The 26,047-nt window shown below is 35.3% G+C and overlaps 1 protein-coding gene across 2 annotated transcripts in view; it reads right to left on the reverse strand.

The window, feature by feature from the left end:
- Positions 1-8,657: 8,657 nt before the first annotated feature.
- GPM6A (glycoprotein M6A) overlaps positions 8,658-26,047 on the reverse strand; it is a 119,668-nt gene continuing 102,278 nt past the window's right edge. For both annotated transcript variants that reach the window (XM_015861784.2, XM_015861783.2), the window contains exons 3-7: positions 22,733-22,889; positions 16,493-16,646; positions 14,940-15,016; positions 13,668-13,733; positions 8,658-10,993 (exon numbers count right to left, since the gene is read on the reverse strand). In XM_015861784.2, the coding sequence (XP_015717270.1) occupies positions 10,841-10,993; positions 13,668-13,733; positions 14,940-15,016; positions 16,493-16,646; positions 22,733-22,889 (607 nt within the window). In that variant the 3' untranslated portion in view covers positions 8,658-10,840. The remainder of the gene's footprint in view (positions 10,994-13,667; positions 13,734-14,939; positions 15,017-16,492; positions 16,647-22,732; positions 22,890-26,047) is intronic.

Genomic DNA, 26,047 nt, shown 5'->3' on the forward strand with positions numbered 1-26,047 from the left:
CTACACCACAGTTCTTCAGAAACAGCCCAGCCCACCTGTGTGTGATGTGTTCAGGAGGGACTTTTTTTTCCCCTTAAATTCTTATCTTTCCCCCAGTTCTACCTAATATTTATAGTAAGTATATTATTGTTTATTTTCAAGAAAATCAATTTTGCTAGGCATGCAAATTAAAAACAAAACAAAAAACCTGATACAGCATTCAATATATTTTTAATAGCTGTAATTATGTATATATGTAGAGATATTTAATTAAAAATAAAAAATAAAAATTATGTACATTGAATTTAGAGAGAGCAAGATATTTTATTTCTTATATACTGACACTCAGGAGAGTTAGAGCTTTCCGGAGTATCAAGTGTGCAGGCACATTTTGGACAGAAACCTGAATGGACTTCCAGCTGATATTCTGTTTTAGCGTCAAACCCAGTAAATCCTTTCTCACAAGCGTCGGCACAAGTAGAAAGTACAGTTAGCATATAATTGCCATTTTTACATCACTATTAAATCAGACAGTGGACGAGGACTGAAATACTCTTCTACTTCTGAAAACAAAATGACCTGTACTTGTTCAAAAACGGTGTGCTTTCTCCTTGTTTAAACACTGCTTAGAACATTCAATACTATAGCACAGATAGAGACCTGTAACTGTATGAGCCTCTCCGTGTGACAACAGCAGATGGCAGCACGAGACTGTTTTTAGCCTCCAACAGAAAAACAGTGGCTCCAAAGCACCGATGCTATATGTGACCAACTACTTCCAGTGGAGTTACATCTTTCATTAAAACAAAACACCTAGCTACCATTTCTCTCCGCCTATTTCAGTATTCCCACAACTAAACTGAGAGTTATTAAGAACAGACCAGAAACGCCTGTAAGATGCTAAGTGAGCTTTCATAATTTTGCTTGCTATCATGCAGCACCCTTCTGTGCTTATTGCCAGACAGACATAGGACAAAAAAAAAATAAAGGCATAATTTTTTTAGGAAGAAAGAAGCAACAGACAGAAAGAAGGAAGGTAGGAGCTGAGACTAGCCAATGTGAGAGGCTGTAGGCAAATTACATTGAGATAATATTGCCGTCAGTCACTGACCACATAATTTCTACTGGGTGTGTGTGGTGGGCAGGAGAGGTACAGTAAGCCCACTGCTTTTGTAAATTGTTTACTGGTCCTGTCTTTCTGGACTCACACCTGAGATCTGCAAAGAATGCTAAACAGTTCCACGCGTCTTGTCCAAACCTCTGTTCACATCAGTCTCTCCCACTCTTTCCCACTCACTCACACCTGCCCTCCAGCCTCTTATCAGATGGCCATTAGCACCCCTGTGGCTGGGTTTGCACTCTGTCCCTTATTCTGGACATGACCTGTCCCTGCTCTGTGTTCACTCACATGGCTCCCTGCTACATTGCATCAACTTCTGATTCATCACCATCCCCTTAAGGCCCTTAGTTTTTTCACCCTGTCACTCTTCATTTTGTCTTGCCTCCCCACATCCTCTTTACCATGCTAGCTATACCCTTCACCCCTTTTTCCATCAGTTGCTTTACACATCCACACAGTTCTTTCCCTCCACCAGTGCATGACAGTGCTGTCCACCAGCTCCTCTTCCAAGACCAGTTCTGACACAGGCCTAAACAAATCAGCAAAATATCAGCAGCATATGCAAAGGTACATCTGGTTATGTGACAGCTAAGGAGACTCTGTCACTGTCAGAAGTATTAACGGATAGTGTAATGAGCCAAATAAAATGCTTGATAAGTATATTTTAAAACTGAGCATTGACAGTCTCTTTACCTGCATTTAAGCTGAGCTCCAGGCCTCTCCCCAGAGTGCAGATGCTGCCAGAATTAACATCAAGGGCAGAACAGGAAGATATTTAACACATTTTTTATGATAGTGAAGTCAGGCTTTGGCAACTAGCGCTCTTTAAAATTCTGCCAACGTTTCTACTTTAGCTAGAAATTTAACTGGAGATATTTTGCCTTTTAATTTGCTCAGTCCCTTATTTTGGTGCTTATCCTGCTCATAGAAGGTTGCCTTCTGCAGCCAGTTTTGAATTGCTTTTAAGAGAAAAGATTTGCCAAGAGGCCTATGTCTCAACAGACTTAGGAAGAAAAATATGGGGCTCAAGAACCCAGGTAGGTCTCCTGACTCATCCCAGATCCACTGAGTACTATTTCAAGCTACTTCTCCTGCTTCAGCTGTATAAACCTAAGTTCTTTCTGCAGTTCTCCTGCTCTGTTTCAGATGGAATTTCTTTCCTCTAATGCAGTGCCTAAACTTCAACCTTTTGGCCTCTTACTTTATGCTCCTATGTTTTTCTGCTTTTTCACATATGGCTGTCAGGAAACCACCTTTTCCCTGTGCTCTTTGCATGAAAATTGTGCAATGGATTTTATCTTTGGAGTTCTGTCTATTTCTCAGCATAACCTTTCTGCTTTATGATGGCACTGGATCATGAAGGGTTAAAAGTTCTCCACCATCTTAATAAACAACCCTTTATAAATAATCTCCATTAATAATATTCTCATCATTTAATCAGTTTCCTACATTTTAATTGATAACTTAATTGATAACTTCCACATAAATTCATATCTGCATTGTCATTACCTGGAAAGAGGAAGTGCTGATTTTAAGAGCAGTGCTACACATGCAGTGCATGTACGTACTGTTCCTCAGGCTGGGATGCTGTGAAGCCACAGATGGGTTTCCTTGTGGTGTCTTCTTGCCAAGGAGCCCAGGCTGGAGGCTGAGTCAGAAGCAGCAGCAGGGTTGTCTCTGTGTTCCATCTTGTGCTGAGAGGCCACAGCCAAAACACTGGAGATTATGTAGGTTTTGTATGCTTCCATATAATCAGTGCACCACATGGGGCTACAGGTGAGAGATACGGCCTGTTCAAAAATCATCCCATATATATTAGAAGCTGTTTTGTTTTGTTTTTAAATTCAGAGTGAGTATTTTCTTGCAATAATAACTATTAACGAATGCCATTTTAAAGTAGGTGGCAGAAAATACATTCAGAAATAGTTAAGTTTGCTGCCAAACTCCTCCATTATTCACTTCTGAATTCACCAATTATTACTAAGAATTGGGGGATACATCTACATATGCACATGTATAATGAAAGACTGTTTCAAAATGCTTAATTTATGGCACATAATACTTTCATAACATGCAAACCTGGAAAAGGAACAGATTGGAATAATTGTCTGAAAGTGATTATTTGGAGTCAAACTCTGCAAGCAATCATCATCAGCCAAGCACAACTTTCTGCTCTCAGTATTCTTTTCCACCAGATGTCAGTATTATACAAATGCTGGCATCAAATTTAGGTCTTCCCCTCCCACCAACTCATCTGGGACACAGATTTAACTGTAATTTTTTTTCTTAATACAGAAAATTGATTATTTGTACACAATATTTAATTCTGGACCATGAAGAATCAAATTGTCTGAATGTCTATTCGTAAATATCTGTTCTACAGGTCTGGCCCATATACCAGTGAAGGAGAGAAATGGATTTTTTTCTTCAAGAAATTAACCCAGTTAAAGAGATGAATTCATGAGACCACAAGCTATCCATGGCATACAGGAAAACTTAGGGAAGAGGTTACCTAGCATCTAAGGTAACATGACACGGCAGGAATACAGGTTCCCCCTCTTCTAATTTTACTATGTTCTTACCCTTTGAATACTGAAGGAAAATAGAAGTTTCTTTAGGGGGCTCAAGTTTTTCTCTTTAGTAAACATCTTTGTAGCCTTCCCAGGGAACTTCAGGTTTGCTTGGTACTTGCCTTCACTGTACTCAGCATATTCCTCAAATTTGGGCAGTCAGGATGAGAATGTGGTAGAAGAAGCATGATGAATAATTGTGGCAGGGACTTAACTGGGTACAGCCTCACGTTTGCTCAGTCGGGTAACATCAGTCCCAGTGTCACTCAGCCACTCACAGCTGGAGCAGACCTGAGCTGCAGAGAGAACATGGAAGGCGGGCACAGCAGTGGTTTGCCTGGGGGCAGTGATGTGTTGGTGAAGGAACTATTAGGAAACAAGTAAGGGGAAAGCAAGCATGAAGCTCAGCACACAGGATAGCCCTCCAGAGACTATGCAGGAAGGGGAAGAACAGTATTTAGCACGACAAAAAAACCTATTCATGGACATATTAAATTCTGGGAGAAATCCTATGTACTGTTATGCTCAACACAGGTGGTTTGGAGGAGTCAAAGATACAAAGATACAGAAGCCTTCTATTAGAAGAAATCAAACTGAAGTAAATAAATCCACTAAGAACAACCAAAGCTGCTATTATTTTCATAGACTATCTTATCATCTTTACAAAGAGATTATGGTAGAGTAAATGTCATTTTAAATCTGAAAAATACTTCACCTTATCATTGAATGTCTTACTTTCCCTTAAAGATGGCTCTAACATTAATGTAGCAAGGAAGTATATTTTCCACAAATGCAGTTGCTATAAAAACGTAAGAGGATGCATGTTCAGTACAGCAGATACCAATGAGAAAAAGAGAACTATCATGGTCATAAAGTGACACATTCCCCTGAATCACTAATGCCAAATTCAAGATAAATTCAGATAGGAAAAGACAGAGAAGTCCAGCTCCACGGAAATGACCAAGTATTCTTTCTGAAAGGGATGGGTGTGTCCATGCAGCTGCAGGATTAACCATGCACGAGGTTGAGAGAACCTAAAGTCCGAAAACAACCTCTGGTGTACAGTCATGCTTATAATGTATTATCCAACACTTTTTCTTTTGGTTGTGTTGTTGTTGGTGGTTTTTTGGGTTTTTTTTGTTTTGTTTTTTTAACCTATGTAAGAGTTTTCCTATGGTTGATTAAGCTTAAAATCCTTTGGCCAGAAACAACATGAATCTTTAAAAAAATAAATCATAAATAAACTGGACTGTCAGTATCTATACGGCTGCTGGTACCCTTCAGAAGTTTTCTCAATAGATTTCCATTTGTAAAAGTCATGCTGTGTCTTCTCAAGTGTATTTACTTTATTCAGATACTCATTCATTGTACTTTATTTTTTTTTAACCAGGGTTTCTACAAGAAACAACTGAATAAAAATTATGGGCTGACAGTCCTACAGGATATCAGAATACCACAACAGTCTGCCCAGTCCATATGGTACAATGTCTGTTAACTGCGTGCAGGTTAATTGCAAACAAGAAACAAAAAAAAAAGTAACAAACAAGTCCATGTTTTATCAGACTATATCTGTATTTTGTTCATATAGCTAATACGAAAATGTAATCAATTAACTTTAACTACTACATTGCAAAATTTCTAACATTTTCTTTTCCTTTGTTTTTCAGCAAATGATACAAGCGCTGGATTTTCCAGACTGCTGACACTGAAATTGGGACTTTGTTTTTGTGAGTGAAATGCAGCCTTGCTATGGAGGGGCTCAAGCTTCTGTCTGTGCAGCTGGAGTCCATCCTCTTCTGCATCATCCACCAAGCAGCCATAAATGACATGAGCTCTACCTGACTGTTCCATGCTGCTGCACATGCAACACATCTGCCACGCCATCATGCTACTCTTGCTGGGAAGTCAAAGCGAGAGCACATGGCCACACCACCAGCTACTTGGTCCTGCTGCGACAATTAAAGCGAACTTGTAGCTACAGGTTTCTCTCAGCCATCTGTTCCTCTTGAATTCCTCTAAGGTGAAATATGCTTTGGAACTGCACAAAATTCGGGTTTTCTAGATAGCATTTGCATTTTGTACCTTGTAGGAAACTCTCACAAGTCCAAGGGTGCCCAAACTTATTTCTTCAAGTCATCTATTTTGTATCATGACTGGGATTTAGTGCCAAAATTTCAGTTGTTGCTGTGTTATTGCTAAACCCGTAACAGCTGCTGTAAAAAGAGCTTTAGTTTGACATGGCCTCACTCATCCCAAGCCATTGCTTCCAGACAGGGAAAGTTCAGCAACACCAAAAAATAGCAGGCAATTCAGGAATACCAGTTCAAAGAGGAACCAAGATCATCTTCCCTGGATTTCACATATATCTGGGCAGACTCAGCATGACATGAGGGGAAGAAGTCCATGACAGATTGTACCATTTGGGCAGAACCTTTTTCTTAGAACAGATTTCTCTCTGCAAAATAGCTACCAAGTTCTGATGATCTGTCTACCGGTATCAAAAAGATCCACTACTAACCAAGTAATCATCATACCCGCATGTATCACTTACCTGTTGCCATTGTTGCTAATAACTGCTTATTGCTGGAACAAGTCTCTGAAGTGTTAGAATCCTCTGTAGATATCTGAAAGAACAAAAAACTATAGTTGAAAACTTCAACATTCAAAAATGGCTGGAGTTCCTCCTTTGCAAAGAATACAAGTCAGAAAAAATTAATGTGGGACAGAAAAAGCTGCTAAATATATTGGATGCTGTTCTTCTCAACAGACATCGACCCAAAATGTCAGTGGTGCTGAAAAGGGATATCACCAGGAGACATAAATGCAGCCTTAATAGGATCTGTTTGCAGCATTTGGTGCAACTCAATGGAAATAAAATGCTGCTAATATTTATAAGAGAACTTGTTTAAAGAGTATCCTTCCTATCTTAGGATGAAATGCGTTATCATCTGCTCTTTTATAGCTCAGTTGAACTGAATATGTGTTCTTCAGAAAATCAGCTAAACCATCAGTTGTGGAAATGAGGAAGTTACTAATTAGTAAAATACAATAGAACTTAACTGTGGAAAGACATATATAATATTCTGTTACTGATTATTATGGTAAGTATGGTACAGAGGAGTTCTGCTCTAAAATTTATGCTGCCAACTATAGGTTCATTGCAGCCATGGATCAACAGATAATTCTGATCTACAGGTGGTGAAGTTATTATCCCTTAAGATCCGCCAATTAAAGGGATTAATTTGTCTACCTTAGTAGTGTAAGAAAATCGGAGAAATAACACTTGAGAGCTGTTTTTCATTTTGCAGTTTTTGACATTTCTCTTGTTCTCCTAACATGAACTTAGCAAATAATTTCAGTGCCTCATCTGGTCAACTTTACAGCGAAACTACATGATAAATTGACATCAGGAGTAAGACTGGTTTTAAACTTTCTCTTTTCGTCCACTCCTGCTTCAGATGTTCATCCCCACATCTGCAATGCATTTTGCCAAATCATGCTGATTTGGCTTGTCTGCGCTGAAAACAGAGACATCAATAGGATCCCTGCTAAGACACTTTATATCTTGCACAATAAGTAAGTAAATAAATAAAAGAATGGGTAGGAATAAGGGCAAACAGGTAGGAAAATCTTGTTTCTCATAGAGGTTTTATATTTGTTTTCTAACATGCTTTTAGTACCACTGATGGGTAAGAGCAAACTGAAGAAAAGGAAAAACTGAGGATAAAGGGCTGGGAGCTTTCAAACTACTCTTCATTGAACTACAGCCTTTCCTGCAGCAATAAACAAATAAGTAAGCAAGTAAAAATCTTGCACCAAATATTTACCTACAGTCTTGCTTCTGAAAAGCACAGCAGTCACAGTTTGACTAAGCACAGCAGCGTGTGTAAAAATGAAGATCCATGCAACCTACCTCAATATAAATCAGCTTAGGTATATAAACTGATATATACTAAATATATGCAGAATTTGAAGTGAATCATTTAGGGCTGATGTGCTGTGCTTTGAGAAGCTCTGCTGCTCCCTTGGCTTGTGCTGCTGATGGAAAATCACTTGTCATTATGGCATGTGTTCTCATCAACTGCACACAAAGTACTATATAACAGTTAGGCAAATGAGAAGCAAATACATTTTGGATTGATATTATAACTATTTTTCCTTAGCAATATCATGCTAATTGACATATCAATAGATTTGTATTAGCAATTGAAATTACATTACATGCACATAAGTAATGTATTATCATAGTTTTAAAGCAAGAGCTACCGTAATATTCAGTTATCCGTGTCTTCAGCACTCTTCAAGCTGATACCAGCACAGCTTCTGGCAAACTGTTCCAAATGAGACCAAAGTAACAGCAATCTTGTGTAGCTCTTCTCATGACTTACAGTTAAAAATCATAGCAAGTATGTCCACGGTACCTTGATTTTCCCAGGCTATGAATTCTGTTTTTAAAATCTTTTACTCTCTTATTCTTAGGATATATCATTTCTGATAGTAAATGTTGTTTAAGGCAAGGATCTGAAATAACGTGCATACTGGCAGCAATAGTAAGTTTTAATGCAGTACTTGTACTACCCATAATTAAATCTCATGTCACAGGAAAGCTGCTTATTTTATTTTTACCCATGTGTGATTTGTGAGAGGTACAGTCTAGAGGGAACTCAGAGTCATGACAGAGGATGAAAATGCTACTCTTTGTTTTAGATTTTGTCACTATTCACTGCAATAGAAATTTTTTTTTAATCACATATTTGACAGAGACATGATCTACAATTTATATAACACCTCCATCTTATCTAATTTTGGTTTTTCTTCTCATACTTTATGCTAAAGGATTTATCTCCCTGGCTGCACAAAAAAAAATACACATGACTGTAAGCATTGCTCCAACAGCAATGGCAACTGAATGAATAGGACTCTTCTGTTTCTGGGGTGAATGACTTGGTTGAGTATAGGCAAAGAAAAAAACTACACAGTGTGAACAATTAATAAGTACACAAAGTACACAAGTGTGTTTATTACATTTTTGCAAGCACTTTGTTCTACATTTCAAAAACGCCACCATCAAGCTGTTGGCACATTTATGTACAAAACAGATTAATCGTAATGCCTGCTACAAAGCATTCTTTGTGAAAATACAAACTCTAATACCAGAGAAGAGCCAAAAGCATTAACATCATTACATGAGTTTTAAAAATCAGCACAAACGTTTTAAGACACAAAACTGAAACACTACAATATAGAATCCAAAAGAGGTTCCTAATACTTTTTGCAGAACTGCAATACTGGTACTGCACATTATGAGAAAACTGTTGACCTTGTAGGACAAGTGTAAAAAAAAAAAAAAAAAAATTTAAAAAAAAAAAAAAAGAAAAAAAATATATAAAAAGAAAAAGAAAAAAACCAAAAATTAAACCAAAACCCCAAATCAAAACCATCACCAAAAATCCCCAAAAACAAGCCAAAGAAAAATAATCAATCAACTAATACTACTTAATGCATTATCATGCCACACAAATAACTATAGTAATACCCTCTACGTACTACAAGAATTGTTAGAAATTACTGATGATGCATGACTAGTAATAGTACAAAGAGTTTTACTCAAGAAGTTTTATTAGAAATGCACTTACACTGAGAGAGAATTCACAATGGTCCAATAAGTGCACAAACTACCTAAGTTTTTAACACTGACAAAAATGTCTTGTCAGGCTACATCACTTTAAAAGACACTTTACAGCATTCTTGTAGCATTAGAAATAGGCAAAAAAAAAAAATTATTAAAAAAAGAAAATCCACCAAATTTGGTCTGATAATACTGACTTAGTTTAAGTAGGGTTTTTTGTTTGGCTGGTTGGTTGGTTTTGTTTTTGACACTGGAAATTTTTTCAAATTAAGATGACTTATCTGATAAAATTTTCCTATCAAAATAAACGTTCAAATATATTACTACACTTTCAAATAATAAGCTCTGTAGTGGTCTTTCACCTAACTTTAACATAATAAAGGTAAACCAATATGCGTAGGAAAGCTAGAAGCCAAGCTACAACATTTATGGAAGTCTCCTTTAATATATCTTGTACAGCTCAGACAGGTGCAATCCATTTAAATTTTTAAAGCAGGTAAAAAGACTTCTGATTCCTACGATCACTGTATTTTTGATATATTACTTTCATAAATGTAGCTAAGCAGTAATTTCTCACATCATCACATGAACAACTCCAATTTAGCATAACCATCATTGAATTAAAGAGAGATCATTCTGTAAAAAACTATGGATAACTATATCACTTAAGTAACAGTTGTCTATATACCATAACTCTTTAACAGGTAACCGTGGTATTGAACTCCTTCAAAAGGCAAGTGTCCATGCATTGTTAGCACCACGGTCGGCATGCTCACAATACAAACAGGAATTATCACCCATGGAACTTGGAACAAGAGAATATTCTTTAAAAACATCAATAAGAATACAATGTTAACAAAGATAAGAAGCACTTTTTTCTTTTTTTTTTTCCTTTTTTCTTTTTTTTCCCTTTTTTTTTAAATTTTTATTATTTTTTAATTTTTTTTTTTAATTTTTACCCACTATTACAAATTTAGAAATTGCACCTTTGATCATTTAAAACGTTCTTAGGACCTTCATTCAAGTTGATGAGGGTCCGTCTGGCAAGATTTCCAAATATAAAGGAAAGTCATCATTGTTTTCTCTATATATTGTACATCATGTACAATGGTCCCTTTGAAGTATACCTGTAGTTAAAGTAGTTATTGAACTCAAAACTAAAAAGTATAAAAAGCTACCTTTTTTCAAAAACATATAAGAAACAATGCAAAAGGTGTTATGCATAACACATACAAAGTGATTAAAAAAATCAAACACATATTTGTATTTGACAATAGTTTAGTATCCTTCATTTAGTGGAACTAATTAGCTTAAAAGTATTCAGGAAGGGTATTTAGGAGCTCTGTGGTAAAGAACTATCACACAAAGTAAGAACTAATTTAGAAACCAACTGCTAGACAACCAAGAATTGCACATGGGTGATAGGTAAGTCACCCAAACTATCTTTTGTGAGAAGCACTTTCAATTGTTTTTGAAATGGTTGGATGGCCTTTAGTTAAACGACAAAGCATTCACGTGTTAGAAAGTAAAACAAGGTTTTTTTTATGTGTAAGCATTAAGCCGCTCTTTAGAGCGAGTAGAATGAATGTCATGAAGCTCTTGCTCCTCCTTTGACTTAATATCCTCATATTTTTGCATTCTGCAGGCATCTTTCACATAGGCCCAGTTGGCAGACAAGACCATGAGATAATGGACCTGTAAGAGAAGTAACATGGAGTTAAGCACCAACAGACCTAATCAGATTCACATTCAAACTTTACAAATTACAGGGCTATGTTTGTTGGTGATTGTGTTACTCTCAAGCACGTACTGGTCATCACTTAGTACACAGGGAAAAGAAATCAAAGTAAATTAATCCAAAAGCTGGCACCATGAGTAGTATCCAGGTCTGGGATTACCAGATCAAATGACAGATGATGATGATGTCAAATTTCCATAACCTCCATTCAGATTAACTGAATGCCTTACCTTTTGTTTATTTGTTTTTTCTTCCCCCACAGTAAAATTCTTGTCAAAATTCAAAGAATGTGACTGGAAATCCTAACCATTTTGCCATCTCAGACAATTAGACCACTGCTACTTTTAAGCGAGTATGATTACAGTTGAAAAATATAATCTGAACGTCACAAAAATAATATCTGACCAGGTAGATAGATAAGAATCCTAAAAATGGAGGGTATCTGAGCAGTGTTCTTATGACTTCCTGACCTTTTAAATCCATAAACCAGAAAACCTCACAGATGAAGATTATGTGATGAAATGGGACCATGAAGGCCCTGTTTTCTTGACACAAAATATTTGGTAGCATTCCACTATGATACTAGAGTCTTACATTTTCACTTGGCATTTTACTTGGCTTGTCAGAAGTACAAAAAAGTAGACAAACTACTCTTAAGAGAGATTGTGCACACTCATTAAACTCCAATTTTTATTCCCTTTTCTCTCTAAAAAAGTTACAGAACCAAAGTTCTGGAATAGCTGTTAAAATCTCTTGCACGTCACACTCACTGTAAGTACAATGACTTTCCTGGGAGTAAAAAAAAATCAAATAAATATTCATGCTACATAATTACATATTAGTTAAAGAATCCACCATCTTTGTTATTGTTTTGTTTTTCTTTTTTTAATTTCACACCAAGTTCCCAGATAATGTTGTCAAAGTGAGGAGGTCATCTTTAAGTGGCTGTCTAATTGCATTTCACACTTCCCTGACCCGAATAGCCTGAATCCAATGGGGCCCTGTCAAGGCTTATTCAAATTGAAATAGGGAAGCTCCCTCAATTTGCCTCGGGAGGTTTCAATTACAGGCATATGCAAGATAGTGCAGGGTCTTTCCTTAGTCTATGAAACATTCCTGCTTAATTTTCTTCCTACAAAGAAAGTATGTTTTGACCTCTCAGATCTGTAGAATTTGGAACTTGTTTTTTGTTTGGTTTTGTTTTGGTTGGTCGGTTGGTTGGTTTTATTCTTTCCTTTTAGGACATTTCATGATCTCAGCAGGGTAGAAGTCTGAAGAACTTGCTTTTTACCTCTTACCTGCATCTAACACCCTTCGAAAGAACACAGTTATATTTGGCTACAGGAACCAGCCTGCTTACATATTTCCCTGCCTCTTGTTTGACGTTTTCCTTCTCCGTAAAATCAAGATTTCACTGCTATATAATCTTGAAAGTACATGAGTTACACACTTTTTGAACCCCAGAGAGCATTTTCCTTCACAGACAAAACAGGTAGCTAATTAATTATTAAATAAATTAATAAATAATAAAAAATCAATACCCATGTACAAACCTGACACCAAGATAGAGATTAAAGTAATAGCTGTGGGAAAAACATGACGTACATTAGCGTAAGGCCTTCTTTTTTCAGGTAATCTCTTTTTCACTATACCTGATTTGATCAATCCCCATTCTAATTATATTGTACTATATTGTCTTATCTTGTTTTTTCGATGCTCTATTTAGTAAATTAGTAAATGCAAACAAAAAAAGTATGGCTCTAGAATTCAGTGACAAAAGATTAGTTGCAATAGTAAAGCAAATACCATCACTAAAAATTCTTTGAGGGAATGCATCAGTACCAAGTAACAGTCATTTTTCATTCTCTATACCAATCTTTATCAAGGTTACAGCAGAGTACACATCAGTACAGGGAATATAGTACAGAATCCCTACCCCAAAAATATCTTGATGTTTGGACAGACGCAACGGGCAAAAGGCAGAAGAGCAGGGCAATATCTCACACACATTTTATTACTTGGAACATTGTCAATGGCAAAAATTGGAAGTAATCTTCATTATAAAAGTAGTAAAAATATGTCCTAAAAGAGAAACTGAATATTCACATACATGCGCAGAACAGACAAATAGATGTAGCTCCTAATATAGCAGCATGGTAAGTCTCTGAATATCTAAAAAGGCATAGATCATAGACAGATACTATTTGGTCATATGGCAGACACGCAAGTTCCTACACATGTCTGAATAAAGCAATAGAATGGTAAAAATTACTATTAGGTACCCAAATGTTTATGGCATTCAAAGTAATCATGACATTCTACTTCTGAGGTAATCCAGCAATAAAATTAAAAAGTATTTACAAGTAGTAGTGATGAATTACATAACTATATTATACCAAAAGGCACGCAAATTGAGTAACAATCAGAACATGTTGGTGATTCAAATAAAATAAAATAAAATAAAATAAAATAAAATAAAATAAAATAAAATAAAATAAAATAAAATAAAATAAAATAAAATAAAATAAAATAAAATAANTAAAATAAAATAAAATAAAATAAAATAAAATAAAATAAAATAAAATAAAATAAAATAAAATAAAATAAAATAAAATGTGTTGGACTGCTTACCATAGCAATGACTGCTGCTCCTGCTCCAGCGAGTGCCACAATGAACAAGTGGAATGTCATGTTTAGCTGCAAAGAGAGACAAAGAATGGCATTTGTATGGATTTAATACTAAATGGAAATCGAACAAAAAGCCTGAATAATGCAAAGCAAAAGACTGCCTTCTTGGTAACACTGTTCTAAAAAGCTGGTGATTGCTAACACTTTTTATCAAAATATTGAAGTAATAGCATGATATTGTTACAATATTCACCTCAAGGACAGAATAAATAAATAAATATAAAAACAAACAGGACTCTAAAGATAGTTTATGTTTACAGTTAGGATACTTTCTAACTAGCTCTTCAAAACTTTGGTTTATGTAGAGGCAGAAGGAGCCTAAGAAGAATTTGTTTCCCTTTGCTAACTGTAGCTTTTCATATGCTCATATTCTGATTTATTTTCCTCCAAATTTTGCCAATAAAATTTGTTCACAGTGATATAAAGTTCTTTAAGTAATCCAAGTTAACTATATTCCCCACTCCATTCCAAACTAAATGATTACATCTGTTTTTCAGACCAGTAATCTGGTTTACACTCACTGTACTGACTGCACAGTAAGGGTTGCATTTTCATAGATGCTTTTTGATATAAACAAATGGTGACTGTGGAACCCCATTCTAGGAAGATTTATGCAAACAGAATAAGACCCCGTGAAATATTTAGTGAAGCACACTCTAACTTCTGATCGATCAAGATTTTATTCTCTCTTATTGTTTTAGATAGACGTTATTTTGTTTGCCCTGTCAATCTAGCCTTATCATTTAAAAACAGAACTGAAAGGCTCAGCTATACTGCAATAGGTGGTCTTTGCCTAAGAAAATAATACAAATAGGTACATTTATTGCTGCAAAATTTAGTCTAATCCATTTGAAATCATTATTCTCCTGTCACAACAGCAACTGAGATCTTTCAAACTAATTCTATATATAGTCTTCTTCATTGTGCAGCAAGGTGCATTAGCTTTCAAAAATGCATGCGCCTTGTTGATTTCTTAACAAAAACAAAACACAAGTAGGTTTAGAAAAATAATGGCTGGAGAAGCTGCAGCAGCAAAATGCAGTACATGGTAAAAGAGCAGGAAAAGTACTTGATCACTGTATTTTCCACTTTCCACACTATTTTATCACTCTGGTTAGAATCAGAACATAAAGAGTAAGAATTAAAAAACACATCAGTTGCTTCCTACTATAATGTATGTCATGGATTTGACAAAATATCATCACATTTACTCACCTCATTTGAGTCACACATCTTGATGAAACTTTCTGATGTGGTACAAACCTTCTTTTCCTCTCCAATCGTTACAATACCTAGAGCAGAAAAAAATATTCACACAATTTAGTTCTCCTGGTAAACAGCAGCTTACTTCACGTAAGCCAAGAAAACTAAGAAATACCAATTTTTACTTCCTTCCTAGAAATCTCATTAATGACAAAATCGTTTCCTAATTTCAGCCATCAAAAAAACAAACACATCATCTACTTAGTAAAAATTCTATTAGGAAACATGTGAGCAATGATTTTTTGCCATTAAAAAAAAAAAAAAAAGTATGCATGCTAAATTTTAATAAGCAAAATAATTGAAACATTAGAAATTAATCTGCAACCACTGTGTGCACATATCATGCAGGATATACATAAATATTCTCTACCCTCACATTGAGAACCATGCTGTCAATTGTATGCAGATGTGTTGATTTGGTACAAAGCTGCTTCTGGAAGTTATAACCAAGTATTACTCAAACACATATTCGATTGTAATAATAGTTTCTATCAGCAAGAATAACCAGAATTTATACTACTTGCTTCAGCTAACGTTGAAGTACTAAATCAAAGGTTAGCTTGAAGAAAATCACTATAACTCATTTATCATAAAAAAAACCAAAACAGTATTGTTCTTTCCCATTAGAAATAAATAATTTTAAATTGGAATTTATAGGAAATGGATATATTCACAGTATATACATTTCACATGCGAGTGCTGTATGCACATTTTAAATAAAAGTAAGAATAAAAAATAAGTATGAACAAAATAAATATGAGCAAAACAAAAGCTAAGAGAAAAGAAGAATAAATACTTTGATGAGGTCTGTACAGATAACTGCCTTTTCAACTCACCCATAATGCTGAGGGGTAATAAATAACTTAGTTTTAAAAATATCACCCCTGAAAAAAGGTGTTTTTGTTTCAGGTTAAGTTAAATATTCAACACATATCAAACTCTTTCACTCCTACGCAATGCAGCACTATTTCTATCTTAAGGCAGCAATTAAAAACATACTGCATGTTTATATTTGGCTAAGGAGACAAAGGAACGAGGCTCACAGAAGTGTCCAAAAAGAGTAAGATTACCCACAGCTCTATGGGCTGAGAAACCAGGGAGGCCAGAGTATCTAGTCTCAAATGAGTCTTATGAAAGAAAGGAATCAATATCGAATCTAAGAATTCTCAGACTTTTATAAAATTCCAAACCACTTCATGTCCAAATTCTTCATCCTTCAAAAAACAAATATATTTCCATATTTTTTTAAATTCCACATCTCACCCTGTAGCCCCACATTTTTTCTCCAGAAGCCCTTTACAAAGTTCCTATTTGTATTGCTCTTCATCTTCACTAGGCTTAGAAACGCGGCAAATCTCTGATAAACTGCCTTGACTTGTGGGTAATACCACAAAAAGAGATATTTTGGAAGCATTGATTGGAAACATTCAGACACTTGGAAACAAAATAACATGACATTTCTTGTTGTGAAATCTTGCTGTATTTAGCATCCTTCACTCACATACCATACTGACGAAGATCCAAGCAGAGATTAGTTCCATCCACTAAGGTGGCATTTCGGCAAATGGTCCAAAGATTGAAGTACATGTAAACAGGCAGAGAAGTGAAGGCTGTAACGCCAAGCCAAGCCAACATAAAGATGTATGTCAGCATAATGAACTGTAGTAAAAGAGGGAAAAGCAAGCAAGTCAGAATTTAACTGATACTCAAATGCAAGATAAAGAATCACTGAGTAATGAGAAGAGAGAGAGAGAAAGAGAGAAAGGAGGGAGGGAGGGAAGGCAGAGAGGGAAGGCAAAGAGGAAGGCAGGAAGGAAGGAAGGCAGGAAGGAAGGAAGGCAGGAAGGCAGGAAGGCAGGCAGGAAGAAAGGAAGGCAGGAAGGCAGGAAGGAAGGCAGGAAGGAAGGCAGGCAGGCAGGAAGGAAGGTGTATTTCTGATTTTTTTGTCTCCTGTCTTTGTTACTATTATGGTTTTAGTCTCATTAGAAGAACTGAGAAATTATGCTTTCTGAAATGCAAGCTTACTCCACACATTCCTGTCACTCTTGGGTCTATGATTGATGCAAAGCTTCACACTTGAAGTACTGACAGTGCTGCACACTTTGGGAAGAATATATCTACCTCTCCCCAATCACCACCAATCTGTAGTTAAAACAAGAGGCAACAGTGACTGGTTTTACTACTATAGTTCACAATAATACTATGCACTGTGCTTTTTTTTTTTTTTGCTATTAAAATCTATGTCTTAAAAAAATTGAGTCCTAATCTGTAGCTCCTGCAGAACTGCAATGGTACTGAATCAATAAGACTATCTATCTGTTATGTTGTTACTACATTTAAATAAATTTGAGAGATAAACAGAAATACAAGGGAATTCATCACTGTGAACAAACTAGGGTTCTTACCTCTGTTAGCAAAGAATTCAACTACATGTTTTGTAACATGTTTCCCAGAGGCTCAATACGTTTCCTTTTTAAGCCTCGAGAATATGGCATTCATTACTTGCATAGCAATACGCTTGTAGGAAGCACTGAATTCTGTTTGCCTCCAAGGCTGGTAGTTATACTGGCACACATAAAATAAATAAATATATAAGCATGACACCTCAGACAACCAGAAGATATTCATCAGTAACCTTTTCATTTTATGCTGTGGAAAGGGTATGAAGATGCTACACTGCTAAATGTAGAAGATATGTCAACCCCTAAATGTTGAATCCAGATAACCTCAAAATTTGATGGTTTCAGAAATGTTGATGGATCTAAACACACTGCTGAAACAAAAAATATTCAGCACATTGACAATTTTTAGCTGCTTATCACAGCAAATAATAATAATAATAATAAAAATAATAATAATAATAAATAAAAAATAATAAATAAAAGAAACCAACAACAACATTGAATCTGAGAATAAGAAATAAGACTAATTTTTGAAAGCAGAATAAGCTGGTCCACAGTGTGCTTCAAATTAAGCTCTGAAGAGTAAATAAAGGGAAAACTGAAGACATTTTACAGTTATTTTAATGAAAGATTTCTTATATGGGGTCATAAAGGAATAAGCCTAAGAAAAATACAGTTTTTAGTTCTTGAAATCAAATAATATCAGATATAAAGTGTAGTAAACGGTACTGAAAATTGCTCCAGGCATAACTTGTTCACATGTACCTGTTCAGGAAAAAAAATCCAAAGTAGAAACTAGTTTCGAATTTTAGGTGAGGTAGTTTTATTACTTTGCTGGTAAAGAATGGACATTCTCAAGCCATATTAAAGAGATTTTAATTTGATTTACCTTACTTCCAAATAATATTTAGTAAAAGGCATTTTAATTCTGAGAAAGTGCATTTACACAGAGATTTAATGTAGTTTAATTAATCCAGTTTAAAATTTAAGTGAGATTGATTTTCCAGATTGTCCCTTGGTAGATGACTCCTTCAGCAGTAGTTTGAAAAGTTGGAGAATTTATAGCTCTAAAAATAATTATCAGAAGGATTAGAGAAATATAAAGTGAAACGATAAAGAGAAACATTTTTTCTTTGCTCCATGTTAGACTTAAAGCTGACATGGCAACACCTGTTTGAAATTTGGGCATTTATTTACAAATAATTACTCAGAAAATTACTTGGAAATGTAGATTCACTTAAGGACTATGAATTCCCAACTTGCTGTGTCTGAACCTCATTTCTTATCATGCTAAAGAGGTTGCAGGTTTCGTAAAGCAGAACCAACCAATAAGAAAGAATGTTCCCTGTATGTACTCAGAACAGCCTTTAAAGTCTCTATTTACTATTTTATATTCTATAGATAACTGCTTTCTGGAAGCATTTTAAAGGTAAAGACAGCTTCCTTAGTTTATATTCTACGAATGTGCCAAACACAGCTAAATCTGCAGCCTTATTTTTTGAGCTTCTTTCCAGAGCTTATGAGCTAATCAACAATTTAAAAATGCATCTCAGTGCTCAGTTAGTAATGTATAATAGTTTAACAGAGAGGACAGGGAGGAAAAAGATCAGCCTTCGTATAAGCATCACAATCTTTGTTTAATATTCGCAGATCTTTTGATCTGTAGAAGGAATGTACCATAGAACAGGAAGCCTGCTTAAAAATCTGTGCTGAGATAACACAAAGCATTGGTAAAGCAAAGAGGCAAAACCAGAGCTCATTAGCCTCTAAAAAAGCCCCTCAAAACAGCCTACCTCTGCCTGAGGCATAGAATAAGAGCAGCAGAAATCTGTCAGATGATGGCTAGGAATCATAGGAGCTACTCATTCAGAAAGAAATGCTTGCCTGTTTATGGAAGGTATTCTCTTTTAAAAACATTGCTTGTTTTAGAGGCTCAGAAAAGGGAATAAAGTGCTGATTTAATTTTCAGAAATAACATAGAAAAAAGAAGAATTTCATTTTTTCCTTCCTGCCAGCTTTGACTGAGGAGCCAAGGGTCAATTATGTGCTCAAATTTTTGTTATAATACTCAAGGGATGGGGAAAAGATAGATAAATTTCCTTCATCTCACAGAAGAATGGTATTAACATGATTAACAGCTATCCCTGGAAGATACTACTACTGTTACCTGTGAGGCAAGCTTTGTAATCTGGACATGACAACACTTTCTGCTCTAGGGGCAGTAAAAAACAAAAAGTAAAAACTGAAAAGTAAAAAACCTTGCTCAACAAGTTATTCATTTCTAGTAACAGGAAATGTTACAAATTGCTTTTATAATGGAGTGAAAATGCAAATATATTTGTTTGAAAACCATAGCTGAAGGACTAAAGTATTCTTTTAAATAATCTTTCTGTGCTACGACGGTCAACCCTCTGCTGTAGACAGTTTGTAAGAAATGCTTAAGGAGGCTGTTCACCGCAGGATTTAAATTCAGAACTCAGTCTCCAGAGATTCAAAGGGATCATTCTGCTTTGAAGTAGCATTCTGCTATGTGACAAGCCAAAGATTTATGAAATAGCAGTACAACATCTTAAAGAAGTACCACAGGTTTGTTTTTTTTTACTACTCTGTGTATTGTACTGATATCGATGATGTGGTTCTCTGGTCATCCCAATTGCCACTGTAAGAAGGCAAACATACAGAATAAAGCAGAAGTGATGGAGAAATTCATTTAACTAGATAATAGTTTCAGCAAAACAGATATTTAACCATTGTAGCAGTTAAGTTCTTGCACCAAGTTCTTGCTGTGTGACTGGTAAAACCTTCCTGTGAGATTTTATAAACTTTTCATTGGCTATAAGGGCTGTCTTGAATCATGATGCATCAAAGTAATCAAGCCACCAACCCTTTCGGAAGGCTTTTATGATAAAATCTGTTTCACAGATCAGCATCAGGAAGCAGAGATTTCATTGTACATTCTGAAATAACACACACGTGGCAAAACGGCTTTCATGGCAGTCAAAGCTGGGTAAAATCTTGTTTCCATTGAAAACATTACCAAACTCTGCCTGTTTTAATAAAATCAAGATTTCAGTTACTGCTTTCTTTTTAACACATATGGATACTGGTCCCGTGAAAAGCAGTTTGATTGACTTACTAATACTGTTCTTATTTTAGTTTTGTTATAAATATTTTAATACTCTTAAAACAACACCTTATCACAACTTCAGTCACCATGGAGACAGACACTGCAAAATCATGTTTTATAGTTATGTAACTACAAAGAGACGGATTGAAATGGAAATAGTGAACTCCAACTGTTACTCTTGTCATTTTATTGCATGAAGAAATTTCTGCTACCTATTATATATATATACATACAGAAACATAGCAATAAATTCAGAAGTGTCTGAAAATACACTTAACTCTTAAAAAGCTCATACTGCCGTGTAATTTTGTGTTTTCCAAACCACTCATATTCTTGATTTATATGAACTCCATGACATGAGCTTTACCACAGAGTTATGAAAAGAAGTACACTTTGCTCTGTTTATATCCAACTGACATTTATGACCTACTGTGACACATAGTTAATATTTTGGTTTTTATTTTATCATCCACAGTTTTCTTTATGTGGCAACTGAGAAGCATGAACAGGAAGATCTCTACTTCTTCCTAAAATGTTCTGTCTCTATAACATCACATTTGTGTTTGATTACCAATAGATTTTATTTCAATGCTATCATAACATCACAGTACAGATACACTTAAAACTCACTGATATATCAATGCTTAAGTTGATGCAAATCATCATTTATCATCATAGTCATTCTCATTTTCTCTGTATTTATTTATTTAAATTCCAGTTTGAAATATCAATATAATAAAAGAGGGACATTTAAGTAGCTCACAACCTAAAGGACTCCTCTTGGCATTCTTGGATCTGTTCTAACTAGCATCTCTTACATTCATGACTCATGCACCATTCCTGGACAGAAGTAAATGATGAAATATAAATTTTTCAACCTCTCTCATTTTACAAATATACACTGCTGGAAGAATGAGTCTGATATTCTGACATTACTACTAAATTTGCCACAAATCACAGAAAACACACACTTGTAAAGACTTTTCTGCTTGGTCTAGAATCACTACTCCTAGCACTAACTTCTTGGTCTTTATTATTTCCTCTACAAAACATGTTCATCTGTTCTCTCTCTCTCTCTGACATGCTATATTCCTAGGCACAGTTCCAAGACTCTTGTTGAAACATGGATACATTTCATGCTATGTTATTACTGTTGTGTGGTTAATTCTTCTTGGCTGGCATTCAAGTCAACTGCTTCAAGAGAAAAAGAAAGCCAATAATATTACAGTATCAGTCCAAATTTCTCTTAATAGCAGGACAGACTGTAACAGTCAAAATAACTTCTCAGGTTTGCCTAACTGTGATTAATCTACATAATAAATACTAGCCAAGGAGACATTCTCTAGATTCTTAAAAACTGTTACCAGAGAATGATGAAATCCTTGAAATTTAAACTTCTGAAGCATTCATTTTAAGGAACAGATGTGTTTCCTAATTTCTAGTGTGCAGATAACCTGTGTTCATGTTTAATATTAAATGTAAGGATTTCCAAAGCATTCATTTTGATAGCTACTAGTATGATAGGGAGATGTGAGAAGCCTATACTTGTTCCTAATCTGTACTCCAATGTAATAAATGTCAAGGCCTCTCACCTGACATCCAGAAGAGTCAAACTGTTATGTATGTTATGTAGTCATTTAACTGATATGGAACAGGCCTGCCCATCAACCTTAAAATAATCCCAGCCCTACACAGTCAGTAATTTCAATGTAAGAAATCTGTTTAAGTCCCTGTACAAATTGGAATTTTTTTTAATCTATCTTTTCCAGGGTACTAAGTGAATGGGCTCTTCAGATCAGAGATAATGTATGAATAAATAATGGGCAGCTTTTCGTTTAAAAATGAAACCAAGCAAAGCCTGATAACCGGTTTTTCCCAGACTGGAATGGGCATGATTTAGAAGTACCTGTGAAAGTAGTAAGAAAAGCATTTCTTGCCCCATACTGCTGAAGGCATTTTAAACTTCTGGTCTTTTTAGTCAAAGAGCTCATTTTGATGACAGAATAAGCTTTCCCATTCAGACAGTAGAATTAATTTCTTCCTAGTTACTTTGTAATTAACTGACATAGAGAGCATTTCAAATAGTCTATTATTCATTGCTAGGATTTTTAATCACCAAAGGATAAAAAAATATTAAAGAGAAAAAGTAATAGAACCATCACAATGTATTACAAACATACAAATTGTATTAAAACTATGAAATCTTATCCACTTACCCAGGCACTGACACATCTGCCGCAAGTGGTGATTTTGAAATCCCCATAGAGATCTTTGATGGCACCAGTTGTAAAGAATCCCTCCACCATCAGCAAAATGCCATATACAAAGAATGCAGCTGCTACACCATATATCACATACTTGAAGATGTCAATCCTGTACCGGAAGAGCAAAAGTCATTTATCCACACAACTATATAACACTGACTCTGAAATTTCATGTTGAGATAATTAGATTCAGCATCAAAGTTTCTACACTGGAGTCAGCTTAAGTGCTGATTTACTATAACAGCTGAGGCTGAGTACAAGAGTGAACTTTTGAATAAAACAGCATCAATATAAAATATTGGACCATTTAATTGAAAGAAAAACTAAACATTGATTTGTGTAGGTACGAGAGCTCAGTTTGTCAGAAAAATTTGAAAATCACATCAAATTCATTTCATTTTTCATCTAGATTAAGTGGTAAAGAAAAACAGAAAAAAAGTTACACATCCCTTGAGTAACACACTGCATGGCACTGAGGTTTTGCTTCATTAGAGATGAGGTATTTGTTATAATCTTCAATAAATCTTTCTACATATGCAGGTAGTTCTCAAGTTGCGATATCAGTCACTGCTATCATCTCCTCATTATTATTTTTCTGCTTATTCCCCAATGATCAAAGTGTCTAACACATAATAGTAAAATCTTCAGAAGAGATCCCTAACTTCAAACCAGAAAGATATGCTTCCCAAACAAAAGCAACAAAGACAGACCATTCAGAGATTTTCTATAGTGGAGTTTTAAAAACATCATCTCATAAACCCAAAAGTCAAGAAATCAAAGGATGGTTTGCGGTGTAACTAACATGCAGACCCCAGAAGACAGAAGTGATTAAAAAGATTCATTGGGCTGTGCTGTGGTTGGCCTGCTCACCACTCTCAGCGAACTCAACAGTGATGGGAAGGAGACACTGTCTCCTAAATGTTCTCATGAGAAAGATTTCTGAAGAGATGCTTGGAAGGATTTCTCTGAGGATTTCTCTGAGCTTTCAGTTTACTGATGTAATCTGGCAAATTGTGGGACTTTTCAGAAGGTAATGTGTAGGTTTGAGGTGTTAGTAAGTTCCAGTCAGTTAGTAAGTCCAGATCAAGATAAAACAGTTCATTAGGAAGTAGGACGAAAAATAAGCCAGTGTGCCATGAGGATCTACAAGATTAATATTGACGTGCACTGAACAGCTATCCACACTGAAAGATCTCAAGACACTAAGACTGATACCTCTGTTATTACGAAAAGAAATATTTAATAACATTTCATGAGGTTCACACTTTTAATTGTCACCCAAAAGAGGACTCTCAATTCACAGCTGACAATAACAAGGCTCAACAGCCTACTAACATATCTTTGAATCTGAATGGTTTTCAAGAGACTGAAAGTCAGATTCAAGTCTAGAGGTTGATGTTTTAGAGGTACCAGTGTGTCAACAGCATCATGGAATTTATTTTAAGCTTGCATTATTCTCACAAAAATTCAGCCAAACTTATGACCTACATGAGAGGGTGTGGGATGGAATGTGTAATAAATTAATGCAATAAGCATGTTACAGCATTTTTCCCAGGACAATGACAGAAGTGTCCCGGGAATGAAAATGAATATATTTTCTCTCTTACATCCAAATAGCAAAGTCCTCTTTGTTTCCTTCCACATCACCCTTTATTTCATATCCAAGTGAAAAATAATGCAAGGTGAAATTTGTTTGGAAGAGATATAGAAACTGTTCACAGCAGTAAAATAAATCTAGCACTGTAGACAGTAATAGCTAATGCACTTATTTTAATAGATATAATTACTGATTATCTTGTAAAAATACCATCTTCCTAATTTTGTAGTAATTCATTCAGTGTAACACTGTTTTAACAGGAAGATGATGATTTGAGCCTATCTTGCCATTAGTGATGAAAATAAATGTACTGTAGGCAACAGACAACCTTGTGATCATGCCATAGGATACACTGCCCCTCCTACATTATATACCTTATAAAGCACAATCTCTGCCAGTGGCTGAAGTGTAGGAGTTATACCAGCAGCAGCTCCTCACAGACCTCAGTGTGCTCAAGTGCTGTAGAAATTAGAAACTATCATTGCCCTGAAGGGATTAAGGCTTTTGGAAAGTCCAGGGACTATTTCAGCCTTTGCAACAGCTCTTTAAACCATCTGTGCTGAACCTCCCACTGAGCTGCTCATATCAAGTAGGGTACCAACAGATCTCTGTTTTTTCTTCAGCCTTATGTGTAACCAAAGGAATAGCTTTCATTAATCTTTTTACTAGAGAGATATAAAGAGATAAATACTAACAAAATGCATAAATCAATTTCTTCATCCACTCCCATCGCACACTCAGAAAATAGAAAAATCTCTGCTGGCCAGACTACATAAGATGAAATAGCCAGACTTACTGCAAGGAGAATGGATCTTACATATTGCAAAGATTAAGAAGTAAAAACAGTGAAACAATAATTTCACTAATTATTAAGACATCAAATCAAATTGTACTGCAATATATCTACTAGGTATGCTAAATTTAAAGAAATATATTACAATTGTTGCCTTTTAATCACATATAGTTTTGAAGACATTATTGGCAATAAAGTATTCTACAGCATCTATAAATTTCACATAAACTTTGATCTTCCAATTAAATTATAATAGATAATAAAATATAGGCCTTGTAAAACAGAGATTGGCATTCTCTAAAAATAAAATTTAATTCTTTTGTGAATGAACTTAGAGAGATTAATTGCCATCTGTGTTTCAGTAAAGTCTCAAATGCTGCAGACAGAGCACCAGAGCAGCCAGGGAGGTAACAGTGAATGGCAGAAGGAGCAATGAACACAAGCCAATGGGCAAGGGGGACAAGGGCACAGCAGAAGGACAAACAGGGCTTACACTTGTGAAGGCTGGAGTGGGTGGAAAGAGGTGCCTAAGGAACAAAGGAAGCAGAGACAATATTAAAGAGGCAAATTCAGTACCTCTGATGGGACTGGAAAGATATACTTTAGGCTACTGAGCCTACTCCAAATGAGAGGAAGAATAAGAAATGTCAAATAGTTATTCACTAAATGCAGGAGTCCTAAGGATATTACATAATGATATATTCACAGTTGTTAAACATTTCTGTTAAAAGACAGCAAATTAAGATTACAAATTGACAACTGATAGTGCTATCTTCACACATTAATGTAGGTTGCTGGATCAAATAAGCTGTTGAATTATGTAAACATAACAGTGAAAAGCATCCTGAAATTAGAAGTTTTCATTATTATTATTTTT

The sequence above is a fragment of the Coturnix japonica genome, chromosome 4, assembly GCF_001577835.2.
Source record: "Coturnix japonica isolate 7356 chromosome 4, Coturnix japonica 2.1, whole genome shotgun sequence".
NCBI lineage: Eukaryota > Metazoa > Chordata > Aves > Galliformes > Phasianidae > Coturnix > Coturnix japonica.